The sequence below is a fragment of the Lutjanus erythropterus genome, chromosome 3 (genome assembly GCF_056507025.1).
Source record: "Lutjanus erythropterus isolate fLutEry1 chromosome 3, fLutEry1.hap2, whole genome shotgun sequence".
Classification (NCBI taxonomy): Eukaryota; Metazoa; Chordata; class Actinopteri; order Lutjaniformes; family Lutjanidae; genus Lutjanus; species Lutjanus erythropterus.
In genome coordinates this window covers 2707348-2725891 of record NC_139319.1, presented here as the reverse complement: position 1 = coordinate 2725891, position 18544 = coordinate 2707348, and the positions used below count along the sequence as shown (strand labels likewise).

Below are 18544 nucleotides of genomic sequence, written 5' to 3'. Positions count from 1 at the left end.
ATCAGTGCAAAATAAATAGAAACACAAACCGTGTGCTCCTTTGGACCAGAAACTAAGGAGTTGTCTTATTCCTTTAATGTTGCGCTGCTGCTCTTCAGTGTCAAACTATTTTCCTGCATGTGGTCTTGGATTATAACTATTAGCAGAACACACCTATGTATTTTCTTGGCAATTAAGCACGTGAACGCAGCATGCTGCTTCATCAATGCAACATCAGGGCGTGGCCGGTAGGTGTCGCCATCGTTGCAGAAACTAAAGTACACCATTAAAAACTATTTAAGCAAACAAAGACATCAAACCCATTCGGGTCTCTTGAAATCAACACATTTTCTGCGGCAGTTACAGCGGAGTCATTTCTGTGGGGAAACAACGTGGAAAATAAACGAATAAACGTTTCTGACACGGTAAAACTACAACTCCCACAGTGCGCGGGACCGGACCGGACTTCACGTGACACGTTCCATGCGCCTCACGTGACTACATTGACAGGACAACATGGCGGACGCAGAAGCGACGAAGTCTCTGAGCGGACTGTTGAATGGCATCGCTCAGAAAGTTTATTACAACAACAGCGAGATGACAGAGGAGCTGCTGAGGACGGAACTGTACCCGGAACTGTCTGAGGACGAGTTCAGGGCCCTGCACGACAAAATGAGAGGACTCCTGAAGGTAACACAACACCTGCAGACTGCAAACAACCACACAGAAATATGACACACATCCGTCTCTCGTCTTCTGTGAATGAAAACAAAGCAACCTTAAACGATATGTTCATGTTGTGTGGACATAAATGTGTGTAATTAAGTTAACATGCGGCGATATTTAAAGTTTAGTCATTTCACAGAAGCTGCAGCCGAAGTGTCAGTTAAAAGTGACACATTAAGAACAACTGTAAAATAAAAAAGTACTCTAAAAATGTATAATTGTCACCTAAATCGACAACAGAATAGTAGAATAGAATACTAAACTCAGGCCTGCATGATTAGAGGCCCACCAATGCTAGAGTTTTGGGGAAGATACCGATATTAGAGAGTACAAAAATTCTGGTATGAATATATCAGTCAGATCCATACAGTATGTACCAAACGGTAAACTTTAACAGGTATTTTTAATTATTGTCAATAGCCAGGTGTGGAAGTAACTAATTACAAGTACTCAAATTACTGTAATTAAGTTGTTTTTAGTTTTTTTTAGTCATGAGTAGATTTTCAAGTCTCTGCTTTTACTCATACTTAAGTATGCATTACAAGATGTAATCTACTTAGTTACTTTTAAAATCATAATTGAGTACTGAGTGCAATTTGAATCAATATCCAAACCATTTATTTGCATTTTAGTAGCCAATCAGGTGATCTGTTAGAAAACAGGCCAATGAAAACGACAAACAAACAAAAAACAAAACAGCTGCAGGATGTTAATGAGTAATCATCAATCAATTGAAGAAATGTATTCATAGATATTTAATCAATAGTCATGGCAGTAACTGAACCTCATGTGATACCTCGTTGTTTTGTCTGATGGAGCCATTTGTTGAATAACGAAAGTTAAACTTGGAATTAAAATAAGAAAATAAAAATTAAAAAATAAATAAAGCTAATAACTCCTGTATATTAGGGCTGCACAATATGGTCAAAAAGGTATATGGTATATAAAGGTATGATATGATTAGTGGGAATGATCATTTTTGCGTCACAATTTTCATCTTTACTGAAAAAAATTGTGATGATGTGATATTTGTTGGGGTATTTTTTCTTTTATCTTGAGATCCAGATTTTTAGGCCAGAGCATCTCTGCAGCACTACAGTACCTCTTTATAATGCTGTTTTCTCACACATTTTTTCTTTTTCAATAACGTTGTGATTTGATTCGAGGTCTGTGATTTGGATATTGCACTCGACCTACTTCATTTAAATTCTTATTTAATTATCATTAATGTAAATGTTGAGGGCTGAAACTTTCTGAAACTGATGTTTTCATTCATCAGTCTGTTCCTGTGTGTCTCACCTGTTGTCAGCAGGGGGCAGCACTGACACACACACACACACACACACACACACACACACACACACACACACACACACACACACACACACACTCTCTCTCTCTCTCTCTCTCTCTCTCTCCTGTTACCACTGTGGTTCCAGTGCTGTTTACAGTTCAGATGCACTGTGACCTGCACTGAGATCAACTGTAGAATAAGATTCACTTCTCGTTTCCTTTATTTAACAAAGTGAAAGTCTGAGTCTGACTTGCTGTTATTATTAATAGTTATATTAGATGTACCATGCTGAAGTTTACTCTGAACTGAAGCTGTTGATTTCAGTTTCAGTATTAAACCCTCCTGTCCTCCGTCTCTCAGTCTATCGCCACAGCAGACATGGACCACGCCCAGCTGGAGGCCTTCCTCACAGCCCAGACCAGGAGGCAGGGCGGCGGCGGGGTGACTGCCGAACAGGCCGCCGCCCTCTCCCGCTTCTGGAAGAGCCAGCGAGTCCGGGTGAGGGAGAGCTTGCTGGCTCAGAGCCGCTGGGAGCCCGGCCTCAGGGGGCTCTCATGGAGGGTGGACCTCCAGACCGCGGCCAGCCGAGGGGATGCGGCCCACAGCGGCCCCGTCGCCCTGATGGAGCTGGAGCTGGGCAGAGCCGGACAGGTGAGACCGAACATCCAGTGTTTCAGGATGATTCAACACCCCTCTGCTTCGTGTCGAGGTCCCGCATCATCCTGTTGGGATTTATTTCTCAATAACGACCCGCTCACTGCACATCATCACGATACTCGATTCTGATTGGTCAATGGCAGCATTCTAAGGTCTGTTATTTCTGTACAACAGACCGTTGCTATGGACACAGTTCTGATCATAGATTCATTGTTAAAATCACTAAACTAATTTTAAAATTAATATTTTGCGTCAAATTATTGATATTTTTTTCACATGTAACCAGGTAGCAAGCAGAATAATGTGCAGTAAGCACTTCACTATCACAAAATAAAGCCATAAAATAATTTTGTGTCGCATAAATGTAAGTGTGATAATGTACAGTGAGCAGGTCATTATTGTTAAATAAATCCTGACAGGATGATGCTTCACCTTTACTTTGCTGTTACAGCAACTAAAATATTAACACTTAAGTTGAAAACGCTCCCTGAATGCATCACCTCAGCATTACCTTTATGTCCCCATTCATGACGGGGTTGACATCCGTCCAGCTGCGTTATTCTGTAGAATCTGTTGGGTGACATGTTGTAGCTGTTTAAGCATCAGTAAACACCGTCCGCAGCACCGGCATCAGCTGGTTTGGGTTCCAGTGTGGCCGGTGGTCTGGCTCAGGATGTGACCGGATTACTGGTGTGTTTTTAATAAGCTGCAGTCCCATGAGAAGGCTAAATTTACTCAATCTGGGTCCTGGACCGAAAACAGTTTCAGAGGCCCTCCCAGAGGATAATATAGCTGAAACATCGCTTCATACTGTATGGTGACCTTTTATCTCAAACCACGATTCATTCTGGCAAAAAACAAATGTCACCAAAAACGACATACTGCCTTAGATTTTCTCCCGTAAAGGCTGGAGTGAGTAGAGCGAGTCAACCGTGCGTTTGGAAAATATACAGCATGTTTTGAATGTGTGTCTCAGCTGGCCACACACTGCTTGTCTGTTTATGGTCAACTCCGTGTGTTGTAAACAAGTCAACTAGGACGTGTCGTACCGGACACGCAGTCATTGTAAACACTGTGACTTATAGCCTGATGCTGCGTCACCGGTAATCTGAACATAGTGTTTGGATTTGGGAGGTGTGTAAGAGTGGCCTGAATCACAAGCCTCTCACCTCTTACTCTTATTTCTGCATTTTTTTTTTCCAAACTGTAAGCCACCAGCCCTGAAATTAAATGTTTGGGCTTCTGTTTTTGTTGCTGAATTAATCCTGTTTTTGTAGAAAACCAGTGACTTCACCTGCTGCAGGCCATAAACAATTTAAGACCTGGATCATGTAGATGGATTTTAGTTTCCCATGATGCTGTGGTAGGTCTGAGAATTGTTTACTTCTAATTCTTTTGCATTGTTTGGTTTGTGAGATGTTATGGAAGCTATGGCCCAGATGTCCTGAGTAGATTATCCTCTGTTGTTGTTTGTGAGTGTGTGTAACAGAGATGATTTTGAGCATGTTGACCACCAGCAGGGTTCAGGCCGGTGCAGGTCAGGGGTCGGCTGTCCTGACTCAGTGACCGGGCTGTCTGCAGGCTTCCCCGTCTGCAGGGTTCATCTGTTCGGTCTCTCGGCTGCTTTCTGTGTCTTCTACTTTGGCGTAGAGTTTCTGCGGTAATACTCTGACCTAAATAGAAACTTAACCTGCAGCTGTAACAGAACTACCTGAAGTTATGACACTTGACTCAGCAACAGTGGAATTTTCTTCTACCCAGAGGGCCGACTGATTTGCTAAAACACATTGGGCCTTATTCTTATTTTTGCTCTTCTCTTATGTAGAAGAAAAGTTAACGAATGGTTGAGAGCATCCTTACTAAGATAAAAGAACATCTTGTTTTCAGTCCACTGATTGTTTCTCATATGCAAAGAAACACACTGAATATTTAAATATTTATAATTCTTATTTATGATAAAAAAAAATCCTAAAATATGTATATAGTTATATAAAAATATCCAGTCTTTCACCTACAGGGACGCCTTTAAATGTGAACAGTAGGGCTGCAGCTAGCGACTGTTTTGATAGTCAATTAGTTATCGATTATTGAAATGATTAATTGAGTTCACCTGAGTTTAGTGAGGGACAGAGATACAAGAACTCCAGGTCCATAAAAGATGGCGGGAGTGATCAACACAAAGTTTTGCAAAGTTTTCACAACCGACAGAGAGGAGCACGCCTCCAATAAGAATAAATTGAATTGTGTCACGTGGCTCAAATAAATGAATGTTTGGGAAACACTGACATTCAAGCCATTTTTTTTTTGTTCAGGCAGAGTCTTGGCTTTTAACTGCAAACAAACTAACAAGGCAACTTACTGAGTCTGCATCGTCCTCCAACGTCCCTCCTCTTCAAAGTTCAAAGGTCCGCCGTACAAATCTCGTTGGTAATCCTTTTCTCTGCCTCGTTGAGGGTGAAATGCTCCCAGAATTTATCCACTTTGCTTTAGTGTGTTTACCTGTTGCTTGTCGGTCACTGTTGTGCTTGTGCATCTCTCTCCACAGTTGGAAAGAGATGGCTCACTCACTACTTCCATCGGCTCCGGAAAAACGATTTAGACGACGGTTTAGCTCAGCTCCACGGTGTTAAAAACACACGGGATGATGTGACCAACTAATTGTCGACAGTTAAATTTACTGTCAACTGATTTTGTCACAATTTTTTTGTTGACTACGTAAACTGATTGTTGCACCTGCTGCTTTTATCTGTTTCATATCATCTTATGTTCAATATTTCAGGGGATTTCGACTGTTGGTAAACTAACATAATGCAATATAAAAAGTTATCACACAGATCAAAAATATAACTAAATTCAAAATTAAAGAAATCCGACTGTTTGTTATTTATTTTATGTAAAAAAGAAAAAGAAATATGAAGCTCTGCTCAGTGGGTAAAAAATAAGTTTTATTTTTTAATTCCTTCATTCTCTCACTTCAGTTGCTTCGCATCACAGTTTGTAGTTTTTGACTACTGCAGAACAAATTCTTACTGCTGTTTGTTTTGGTGTCTCTTCAGTCAGAGTGTGTTTGCACACACACACACAGCACATCACCTGTCCTAATGCAGTGTTTAGGGGATGTTATCTTTGCTAATAACAAACAGCTGACCACGTCCCTCCACCTTAGGATCAGTCATTCACCTGGGTGAGCGCAGATTTGGCTTCTTAAGAACGTTTGGTGCATCTGGACTTGACTTCACTTATATTTTTTTGTTAAGACAAAAATATTAGAGACAGTTTGAGAGAATGTCGCCGCATAAGGAAAGATTTTTCAGCCAACTTCTCCTGACTAAATTGTGAAAAAAAACCTACGTTTCTGTCCTTTATTTTAAAGGAACACTGCAGAGATTTGGCGATGAACTTTTATAAAGCTGGATCCGTGATGGATGTCAAGACAACAGATTAATTTCCTGTGGAGAACAGGAGCTCCGGCTGTGCGGTGCATGATGGATGCGACAGGGCAAGTTGATGGACCTTAACCTTGTGCAGATTAGTCCCCCTCCAGTTCTCCTTCAGTCAGAAGCTCTGTAGAGGCTCACCATAGAGAGAGACGTCACTAAAGTAAGAGAATGGGGAGCTGAAGTCGGCATAAATCCACCTGTAACGAAGGGCACTTCGTTACGGTGGACAGATGACTTTGGTCTCGGGAATATGGCACAATGTGGGTCAGAATTAATTGCACTTTCTAGCAAACAGTGAAACTATGCATAATTATAATGGCACTTGGCACTTTGTCAGCGATATTTGCACTATATTAGCAGAATTGGCACAGAATAATGTAATTTGCACATTGCATAGTTGCACGTTTGGTAGCATATTTATTGCTCTATTTATTGGTATTATTGTCATTTTGAACCATGAGTGATTGTTGTGTTTTCTGGCAGATGCGGCGATCGATACGCGGCGCTACCTGAAAGAGCGGAGTGATATTAGGCTCCGACAGTATCGTGCATCGGTTTGTTTTGGTTGACGAATAACAATTATATTTCTGTGCTGAGTTCTGTGCAGCAATACAGATGTGCTAATATTAGGACCAAGTGCGTGCACTAGTGCATAAGTTTAAACATTGTTTGCATTGTGTCTTACTTACCTGTCTTCCTTATGTCCGCTCCAGGGTGCACGGCCAAAAGGGTCCCCCCGGCTACAAGGGGCACATTAAACGTTCCGGGAGGGAACCAAGGAGGGAGATAAGGGGAGGGGGGTTTGAAAATGGATTGTATTTGTAAATATTTATTAATATTAATTAGGCTTGGGTGTTTGTTAATCGATTAAACAGCATTTAATGGGATTTTGTATATATTTTGAATTTGCCACTGTTTGCATATGGTTCAGGTACATTTGCACAGCAAAAGGATTTTTGATAGCCCCTGCTGATGGTATCTTCCAATCAGGTCTACCAGGGATGCAGTATTTAAGGCGCCAGTTCCCATCTAGCTGTGTTGCTGGTTAGACCTCACTTGGGTTGCTGTGATTCCATCAGTGATGCTGTAAATTGTCAATAAACACCAGATGCTTGGGATCCTCAACCTCCTTTGTCATCATTACTGCAACGCCAGCCGCTAATGGTCGTCTTAACAAGTGGTGTCAGAAAGTAGGGGCTCACGCGGCAGTAACATGATGACTCGACATGGGAAGAAAAATGAACAAGAGGAGCCAGATGAGGGTGCTTGCTCATCAGCCGGCTCAGGCGCCGTGGCGGAGGCCAAAGCTGAAGATAAGCTGGAGGAGCTAGCAGGTCTGGTGAAATCTCTCATTCGGTCCCAGGCAGTGAGAGATCAGCAAATGGAGAAAGAATCCTCGCGTCAAGAACAGCGATGGAGACGCGTGCAGCATCAATTTTCACAAATACAGCAGCAAGTAAACATGATGAGAGAAGAACAGGGACAGGAGCCAGATGCACAGGAGGAGGGCCAGCTCCTAAGAAGGGACAATCATGAGGATGATACTGATGATGGTGGTGATGATGATGATGATGGTGACGATGATGATCCAGGTGAGATGACCAGCCAGATGAGTCGTGGGTTCAGACCACACAGGGAACCCCTTGCCCATAGGGAACCCAAATTACTGCCATTATCTGCAGAAGATGACATTGAGCACTTTTTGACCACATTTGAAAGAATGGCCCATGTCTGCCGCTGGCCCAAAGATGGATGGGCTGTGCGTCTGGTTCCCCTGCTCACGGGTAAAGCTCGTAATGCATATGTTCTGATGGACATAAAAGACTCTGAAGACTATGATAAGGTTAAAGCAGCAATTTTGGCAAAGTATGAAATTACACCAGATACCTACCGAAGGCGGTTCCGGTCCTTGAAGATTGAGCCAGGGGAGACTCCACGTGAGCTGTATGTTCGTCTGAAGGACCTGTTTTCTAAATGGGTCAAGCCAGATAAGTCGACGGTAAAAGAGATATCAGAGACTATTATCCTCGAACAGTTCCTGAGAATGGTCCACCCAGAGCTGGAGGTTTGGATTAGAGAACATGACCCCGAGACAGCAGAGGAGGCAGCTCGCCTGGCGGAGGTCTTCACGTCAGCCAGAAAAGGGAGCCGCAGCGTCACCTTCAGCTGGGAGAACCACCAAGTCTATTCAAGTAAGTCCACTGGGGGTGAACAGGGGTCTGGTCGGCCACAGAGTAGGAGTTTCTCTAGCAGTTTTTCTAAGCAGGTTACTTCCCAGGCCCCAAGCCATGCTAAGAAACCCCTACCTAGATCCTCCAAGGAGGTTAGATGCTACCATTGTAATGCTTTAGGTCATACTAAGCCGTTTTGTCCAGCCCTTAACCATACTAAACCATCACTCCTGTGTTCAGCCCCGAGGCCAGCTAAGGTAGAAGCAGTGAGAGAAGCAGGCCGTACAGCGCCAGTTCTGATAAATGGGCAGCGTGAGGTGGCTTTGCTTGATTCTGCATGCTTTCAGACAGTGGTTTTGGACAGTTTGGTGCCCAGGGAAAAGTGGAGTGAGGACAGGTCAAGGATAAGCTGTATTCATGGGGATGAGCATGTTTATCCCACAGCGGAGGTCTATTTGACAGTGGGGGGCCAAACTTTTCTGCTGTCGGTAGCATTAGCGTCAGCTTTGCCATATCCAGTCATTTTGGGTAATGATGTCCCGACACTCTTTGACCTGATGCACCAGACGGTTTCTAAGGCTGACGTAGATGGCAGGGAGTTGCCAGGTGAAATTGAGTTGAATTCAGTCACACTGCCAGTAAAACCCTGTAACGTCACCACAAGAGCGCAGAGTGCGGAGGGAGGCCTCAGGGAGTTGCCTTTTTTTTGGGGTAGAATGGGAGGCAGGGACAGTAAAACCGCACAAGTCAAGAGCGCAGAGAAGGAGGGAAAAGTGGTTGGGTTCTCACAGGGAAGGGACAGAACACATATCTAAACCACATGAGCAGCTGGATTTTGATTTTCCCCCTAATTTAGGGTCATTGCAGAAACAGGATTCAACACTGAAGCAGTGGTTTGAAAAGGTGATAGAAGTGGAGGGGGTTAAGCAAAGTAATTCAAGCTGTCTAGATGATGCCACTTATGTTGTGAGGGACGGCCTTCTGTATCAGCGAAAGGGACAGTCTGAGGCCTTAGCACTGCCACAACAGTTTAGGGACAAAGTTATGGAGTTGGGTCATTCGATTCCATGGGCGGGCCACATGGCCTTCCAAAAGACGCTAAACAGGATCGGGAGCCGTTTTGTTTGGCCAGGGATGTACACGCAGGTCTTTCAGTTCTGTAGTTCTTGTGAAACATGTCAACTTACCTCAACAAAGGGAGTAGCACGTGCACAACTACAGCCTTTGCCCATTATAGACACACCCTTTGAGAGAATAGGCATGGACATAGTGGGACCATTAGAGAAAAGTTCTTCAGGACACCGTTATATATTAGTTGTATGTGATTACGCAACCCGCTATCCTGAAGCCTTCCCCCTCAGGTCGATTAAAGCCAGACAGGTAGCGGATTGCCTCTTACAGCTTTTTTCCAGGGTAGGCATACCTAAGGAGGTCCTAACAGACTGTGGGACAAACTTTTTGTCTAAACTGTTGCAGCAGGTTTATCAAGTGTTAGGAGTTAAGGGTATTAAGACCACCCCTTACCACCCCCAGACGGACGGGCTAGTGGAGCGCTACAACCAGACACTAAAAAATATGTTGCGCAAGTTTGTCTCCCAGACAGGTGCTGATTGGGACAGGTGGTTGTCGTACCTGCTGTTTGCCTACCGTGAAGTCCCACAAGTGTCAACAGGGTTTTCCCCGTTTGAACTGTTGTATGGCCGCCAAGTGAGAGGGCCACTGGACCTTCTAAGGGACTACTGGGAGAGTCCGAAGCCAGGAGGGGAAAATGTGGTGGCATACGTAGTCAAAATGAGGGAGAAACTGGAGGAGATGACAGCACTGGCGCATGAAAACATGAGGTCTGCTCAAGGAAGCCAGAAAGCTTGGTATGATCGACGGGCCAGAGAGAGGGTCTTCAGTCCAGGCCAAAAGGTGCTGCTACTTCTGCCGACCAGTGAGAGCAAGTTGCTGACCAAATGGCATGGACCCTATGAAGTCAGCAAACGAGTAGGTAAAGTCACATATGAACTGTATATGCCAGATAGGCTTAAAAAGTACCAGACTTTCCATGTTAACCTCCTCAAAGAGTTCCAGATTCGTCCAGAGCCGGTGTGCCAGCAGCTGTTGGTCCGGGCTGTGCAGGATGAGGACACTAATGAGAAGTTCTTTCCAACAATCACCACCATGGCAGAGCCCCTGAGAGTGGACCTGACACATTTGTCTCTGACCCAGCAGGCGGAGGTTGAACCCCTGCTTGATCCGGACCTTTTCAGGGAGACACCGGGATTCACCTCGTTGGTCCAGCATAAGATTCGCCTCACAAAGGATGCTCCAGTCCGACAGAAGAGCTACAGGATCCCAGAGCGGCTGATCCCTGTGCTGCAGAAAGAAATCAAACTGATGTTGGAGCTGGGAATAATCGAGGTGTCCTGTAGCGAGTGGTGCAGTCCTATTGTGCTCGTTCCGAAGAAGGATGGATCACTCAGATTTTGCATAGATTTCAGGTATCTGAATGCAGTGTCCCATTTTGATCCATACCCAATGCCTCGTATTGATGACTTGGTGGAGAGGGTGGGCAGAGCCCGCTACATCACTACGTTGGACCTGAGCAAAGGCTACTGGCAGGTAGCCTTGGCACCTGAGGCCAAGGAACTGACAGCTTTTAGGACTCCATTTGGTATGTATCAGTTCAGGGTCATGCCATTTGGCCTCCAGGGGGCACCAGCCACATTCCAGAGGTTGATGGATTCTGTGCTGAGGGATGTTTCTGACTTCTCTGCTGCCTATTTGGATGATGTGGTGATTTTCAGCCAATCCTGGGAGGAGCATATGGTCCATCTGCAACAGGTCCTACAGCGAATTAGGGCAGCTGGCCTTACCATCAACCCTTGCAAGTGCGCTGTTGCCCAGAGGGAAGTGGAATACCTGGGTTACATCATTGGTTTTGGAGAAATTAAGCCACAGCTGGGGAAGATAGAGGCAATCCGTTCTTTCCCTGTTCCTACCACTAAGAGGAAGCTGAAAGGCTTCCTGGGTCTGGTGGGCTGGTACCGGAAGTTTGTTCCTCACTTCGCAGACAGAGCTGTGGTACTGAATGACCTGACCAAAGCCTCAGCTCCCAACAAGGTGCAGTGGACTGATGAATGTGACAGAGCCTTTAGGGACCTCAAGGATGCCGTCTGCACTCATTCAGTTCTCCACAGTCCAGATTTTGAGAAGCCGTTCACCCTCCAAACGGATGCTTCTGGAGTGGGCCTGGGAGCAGTGCTGCTGCAGGACGTGGATGGAGAGAGGAGACCTGTCGTGTTCTTGAGTCGGAAGTTGCTGGACAGGGAGATGAGATACTCGACGGTGGAGAAGGAGTGCTTAGCGATGAAGTGGGCCATCGATACCCTCCGATACTACCTACTGGGACGACACTTCTTCCTGGAAACAGATCACCGGGCTCTACAGTGGCTGCATCGCATGAGAGATGCTAACATGCGCGTCGCTGGATGGTACCTTGCCCTGCAGCCATATGACTTTACAGTTCAGTACAGGTCAGGGAAGTCCAATGTGGTGGCGGACTGTTTGTCCAGGATACCTGAGGAGTGAGGTACTGTTCTCCTTTGGGAGAGGGGGGGGGGAATGTAACGAAGGGCACTTCGTTACGGTGGACAGATGACTTTGGTCTCGGGAATATGGCACAATGTGGGTCAGAATTAATTGCACTTTCTAGCAAACAGTGAAACTATGCATAATTATAATGGCACTTGGCACTTTGTCAGCGATATTTGCACTATATTAGCAGAATTGGCACAGAATAATGTAATTTGCACATTGCATAGTTGCACGTTTGGTAGCATATTTATTGCTCTATTTATTGGTATTATTGTCATTTTGAACCATGAGTGATTGTTGTGTTTTCTGGCAGATGCGGCGATCGATACGCGGCGCTACCTGAAAGAGCGGAGTGATATTAGGCTCCGACAGTATCGTGCATCGGTTTGTTTTGGTTGACGAATAACAATTATATTTCTGTGCTGAGTTCTGTGCAGCAATACAGATGTGCTAATATTAGGACCAAGTGCGTGCACTAGTGCATAAGTTTAAACATTGTTTGCATTGTGTCTTACTTACCTGTCTTCCTTATGTCCGCTCCAGGGTGCACGGCCAAAAGGGTCCCCCCGGCTACAAGGGGCACATTAAACGTTCCGGGAGGGAACCAAGGAGGGAGATAAGGGGAGGGGGGTTTGAAAATGGATTGTATTTGTAAATATTTATTAATATTAATTAGGCTTGGGTGTTTGTTAATCGATTAAACAGCATTTAATGGGATTTTGTATATATTTTGAATTTGCCACTGTTTGCATATGGTTCAGGTACATTTGCACAGCAAAAGGATTTTTGATAGCCCCTGCTGATGGTATCTTCCAATCAGGTCTACCAGGGATGCAGTATTTAAGGCGCCAGTTCCCATCTAGCTGTGTTGCTGGTTAGACCTCACTTGGGTTGCTGTGATTCCATCAGTGATGCTGTAAATTGTCAATAAACACCAGATGCTTGGGATCCTCAACCTCCTTTGTCATCATTACTGCAACGCCAGCCGCTAATGGTCGTCTTAACACCACCCTTGGTGGGCATGAATGTCAGTGTGGATGGTGATCTTAAATTTGGGCTGTTGCTCATAAATAGTTTAGTGAAACTAGAAGTTTGACCAAAAAGTTTGAGCTAAACAAATTTAAATAGGTTTTCATTTTGAAGGCTGTCCTGGTGAGGAGTGTTTGTGATGACAGTTTGTCCCTCAGGAGTCTGTCTTGTCCCTGATCTCTCTGAATCTGACCCAGTCTGCAGGTCTCACCGCTCACAGAAAAGCAGGTCAGCAGACTCGAGCAGCGTGCTGCATTTTATACTGTACTACTGTAGGATACACGCGCTATTATTAGTTCATTCAAATCAAATCAAATTATAGCCAGCAGGAGCCTGAAGGCAGCAGAGGAAGGTGGAGGAGGTGACGTGTAACATTAACCATCAAGGTGTCCTTAAAGTCTTCAGTCCCGGTGGAGCTGCAGGAGACGGTGTCCTTCATCAGTCTGCAAGAACCTGGTTTTCTCAAACTTCAGACTGGAAATGTGGGCCAAAATATTTCCATTCACCTCTGCATTAACTGAGTTTTAGATCAAGTGAATTCTGCTGAGTTTTGAACTCTCTCTCTCTCTCTCTCTCTCTCTCTCTCGATTATTTTCTCAACTTATCGATTAGTTGTTTGGTCTAGAAAATGGTGAAAAATTCCTAAAACTCCATGTGACGTCCTCAAATGTCTCGTTTTGTCCACAACCCGAAAAATATTCAGTTTACTGTCAGAGAGGAGCAAAGAAGCAGAGAATCTTCACATTTAAGAAACTGAAATCTGAGAATTTTTCACTATTTTTTTTCCTTTAAAAATTCCTCAAACTGATTAATCGATTAAGAATTGATTATTTGATTAATTGTTGCAGCTCTACTTTGGACTGTTGGTTGGACAAAACAAGAAATGAGAGGCTGTTACTGTGGGCAGTCCACCAGTTGTGGACTGAACAGTTCATTGAGAAAATCATTAAGAGATGAATTGATAATTGCAATCATAATTAGTTGCAGCCTGAATGTTAAAACTGTTTATTGGAATCCAAAACCAAAGATTTTTTATGTGATTATAACTTAGTGGTGCAAAAAAACATCAATCTTAATTGATCTATATATTCAATGATCAGTGATCCATTATCAGTAGGGCTGTATGATTTTGAAAAAATATTTAATTGCGATTATTTTGACTGATATGATTTGTGATATTAGAGGTAATGATAATTTTTACATCATTTTTTTCTTAATTTGATTGAAAAACATGTTAAATGACTTTGGTGGTGGTGAAGTCTGTAGAAACGTCTCTGCTGCTCAACATTCATTCATTTAAAACTTCAATAAATATTGCAGCTCCTGCGATTTGAAAATTGCAGAAAGCCAAATTGCGATTTTAATAATATTTCGACTAACTGTGCATCCTTAATTATCATTAATGCAAAGTGAAAACATCAATCTGTATCATCGTCTTTAAGATTCGCTTTTATTTTGAAATTCTCTTGGCTCGTCTGTGTTTTCATCCAAGTGCATCTCTTTCATTCGAATCATTCAAACAGTGTGAGCGCCGGGCAGTCAAGAAAAAGACGATGAGGACTTTTACTCCCCTGTTTCTGAGGAATAACAGCTCAAGTTAAGGTTCCACAGTGAAGATTCAGGCTAAAAACGTGGTGTAAATGATGTTTTTCAAGTCAGCTGGGCATGTTGGGACTTTATGGGACCTGGATTACATCAGATGAGCAGTGTGGAGGCTTTCTGGTTTTCCTGTGAAACTCCAGCAGAGTTTTGTGGACTAAAACAACTAAACCTGTCTTTCAGTCAGCATGAGGGTGAAGAGATAATGACTGAATTTTCATTTTTGCGTGAACTGTCCCTTTTAAATTTCATGCATTGTCTTGACTTTGTCATATCAGCAAATATTTTTAGCGTTGTCCAAAGAGCTCATATATCGTATCATCATGATAAAATCTAAATATCAGTGAAAAGCTGCAGCACAGGTGGCGGTTAAAACAAACAACCTCTGCCTTTTCTAATCGTCACTGATCTTCAGTGATTCACCTCGTCCAGAGCAAATCATCAAATATGATCCAGTGTTTGATTTCAAGAGATGCGTCTCTAACCGAACAACAGACGACGGATGGAGACAATAGCTGTATCCATGGAAACCAGGAGAGCGCTCATCACGCCCGTTCTTGAGAACAATCGGGGGAAACAATGACGGGGCAGATGGGATGCCTTCATATTATAGTTCAACTAGACTTCATTCATTTTTAAACAGCGTGAAATGAACACCGCCCCGCCCCGAACGCGTCCCAGGAGCAGCTCTTCATTGTTCTTTTATCTGTTCACGGGTTTTCATAGAGCAGAGTGTCAGTGTTCAAGGAATATAATATAATATACAGTATATAATACTGTCCAAAAATATGGATAATGCAACATGAAAAACAAACAAACTTTTCCTCTTATTGTTACCTTCATTGAGGTTGTTTGTTTGTTTATTTGTCTGTTTGTTGGCAGGATAGTAGAAAAACTACTGTCACAGTTTTTATAAAACTTGTTAGAAAGATGTTCACTGGGCGAAAGAAGAAAAAAACAATCGAGTGCAGATACACAAATGATTTTTTTTACTTTTGTTAGTATTGTGAGATAAGTTACAGCCGTGTCCACGTCACCATGAACAGAATCAGTCACACATCCATGAACCAACCGTAGTTTATGTTCAACATATCAATATTATATCGTATGAAAATAGATATCATCTTTGATTTTGAATATCGTTATCAGGTGTGGAAGTAACTAATCACAAATACTCAAATTACTGTAAGTAAGTAGTACTTTTATGAGTAGACTCAAGTCTGTACTTTTACTCATACTTAAGTACATGGAATCTACTTGGTTACTTTTAAAATCGTAGTTGAGTACTGAGGACTGAAGTTGAATTAATACCCAAACCTTTTATTCTTCACCTGTAGCCAATCAGGTGATCTGATCACAAACAGGCCAATGAACACCAGGACATACAAACACAAAACAAAACGAATCAAATCGCTGCGGCAACACAGGTTTGGAGCAAGGGTCATTTTTTAATCATTTATTGATTAATTGCTGTTAAAATTTAACCAATTAAAAATGAATTCCTGGATATTTAATCAATAGTCATGGCAGTAACTGCAGCTCATTTTGTCTGGAAGAGCCATTTATTGAAAAAGGAAACTTAATCTTGGACTACAAATGACGGGGAAAAAAAGAGAAAATAATTAAAAAAAAATAGAAAGTATTATGTGTCCTATTAATTATTAATGATTAATTGATTGCCACTATTTTCAGCTATCAGTTAAGGAAAAAGGCACAAAAAGTTCAAACCTTGTGTTAATATTTTGTAAAAGCACCAATAATTATACCTACAATACTGCTGCAATATCAATATCATTATATCATCACAACTGGTCAAATATATCGTGATACCTGATTTTATCTATATCTGTACGACCCAGTGATGATATAACAAACTTATTTTATCACCTTGGTACCTTCAATCCTTTGGAGCACGCAACATGTTGTCAGTCACAGCCTATATGATCAATAATTATTGATAATTAATAACTATCATGATAGGTTTTTCAGCTCTATCACCCAGGCCTAGTTTCTGTAAAAGAGTTCTTCTTTGTGAACATACAGTTTTAATAAAAGTGTTTTCCAGTTCAGTTCATATAGATTTAATGCACAGCCGAGATGATGAGGCTTTTGAAAATACGTCCATACAGTGTTTGTTCTTGCAGATTTCTGTATCATAGAAGACTGGAGGTTTGTTCTTCTAGCTATAGTTTGTCTTCCTGTGGTTTGGAGAATAATCCCGCTCTGGTTTTGGAGCGACAGTTTCCTGCACAGCTGGTTGGGAGGAAGTATAATGTTGCCATGTCGTCAGCTAGTTAGCTGTTGGCGACAACCTGAGCCCTGTTTTTTTTTATTCTGTATTTGTTGGCACCATTAAAAGTCTGCAGAATGAAAAACTTTAGCAGTTCCTGTCTGCAGTGGACTGACATATGAACAGACAACTGTCACTGGATCACTGTGATACTGAAGAAAACTTAAAAACATGATGACGTTTGAGCCTCATGAGGAACGTTCTTGTAGTTTGGTAGTTGGCTCATGGAGGATATTAAGGTACTTAAAGTTCCTAAACCTCCTCCTCTGAGTCTGAACTCTGAACAGACCAAGAAGAACGAGAACGTCTATAAATCCGCTTATTACACAGCGTTGTTAAATACTCAATTCTGATTAGTCAGTTACAGCATTCTAAGGTCTGTTATTTCTGTATAACAGACCGTTGCTATGAAGAAGAGACCGTTGCTATGGGTAGAGCACTGCTTACAGCACTTGTTAAATCACAAAAGTCACTTTAAAATGAATATTTTGTGTCAAATTATTGATATTTTTGGTACATAGCCATGTAATAAGCAGGATAACGTACAGTGAGCAGGCTGTTAGAGTGAAATAAACACCTTCAGGATGATTAAAGGTCCTGTTGGGATTCATTTCACAATAATGATCTGTTCACTGTACGTTATACCTTACATAAATCCTGACACCAGAATCAATCCAGAATCACCATGAAGGTGTTTATTTCACAATATTGACCTGCTTATAAAATAAAATATTATTTAAAAATGATTTTGTTGTTCCTCCAGAGTCTGTGATCAGTGCTGTGTCCGTAGCAACGGTCTGATCTTCGTAGCAACGGTCTGTTATACAGAAATAACCTTAGAATGCTGTAAAAGACCAATCAGAATTGAGTATTTAACAAAGACATGCATTAAGCAGATTTATAGACGTTCTCGTTCTTCTTGGTCTGTTCAGAGTTCAGACTCAGTGAAGGAGGTTTATGAACTTTGGGTTTAAAGTACCGTAAAGTCCTCCATGAGCCAACTACCAAACTACAGCTGCCGTTTTCTTGAGACTAACAGGTAACTACCTGTTTCTCATGGTGTATCTCTGGTGGAGATCAGAGTCTGAAACTGTCTGCACTCTGAATTTGACTGTAATTAATGTGTCGTCACGTCTTCTTTCTTCCTCTCAGGACTCGGAGTTTGTGTGTCTGGAGTTCGACGAGGCCAAAGTCAACCAGATGCTGAAGAAGATGGCCGACATCCAGGAGAGCATCGACAGCATCGTTCACCGCACCTGAAACCTGTGAGCCGCACTGAGAGACGATTTCTGTCCTGCTGGATCCGTTTCATCTCGTTCAACAGCGTCACGCAGAAAAATGTTGTTGTGTTCGCCAGAACAGATCCAACACCTGCCTTCAGACTGGACTAACTGTATAAAACAACATATATACACACTCAGACATGTTCACGTGTGACACTGAAGGGTCTGTTTTGGATGGAGCAAAATCTTTTTTTAATTTTCTTAACCTGTTTTACTGTTTATGATCCTTTTGCAGCCCTGCTCTGACAGGATGAAGGTTCCTCTCTGACCACAGCAGCAAACAAATTCAGCTCTGCCCTCGTTGAAGAAAAGGTTTAAACAGTTTGCAGCAGGGATTTCTGGATTATCCAATGGAGCAAAACAGAAAGAAAACTATTAAATAAAAACACTGCAGTGTAATGTGAATTTCAAGGCAAACCTCCTTCATCAGTCTGTAAGACGCAGGAACTTTATAACACCAGTCCCAATTAAATCGTAAAACTTAATGTGTAAAA

General features: G+C 42.6%; 1 protein-coding gene across 1 annotated transcript; it reads left to right on the top strand.

Annotated features, from left to right (window-relative positions):
- The first annotated feature begins 467 nt into the window (after nucleotides 1–467).
- Nucleotides 468–18074, top strand: commd1 (copper metabolism (Murr1) domain containing 1). The gene is made up of 3 exons (XM_084712097.1): nucleotides 468–669; nucleotides 2360–2650; nucleotides 17920–18074. Exons 1-3 carry the CDS (start codon nucleotides 496–498, stop codon nucleotides 18025–18027), a joined length of 573 nt encoding a protein of 190 aa, XP_084568223.1. The 5' UTR covers nucleotides 468–495; the 3' UTR covers nucleotides 18028–18074.
- The last annotated feature ends 470 nt before the right edge of the window (nucleotides 18075–18544 follow it).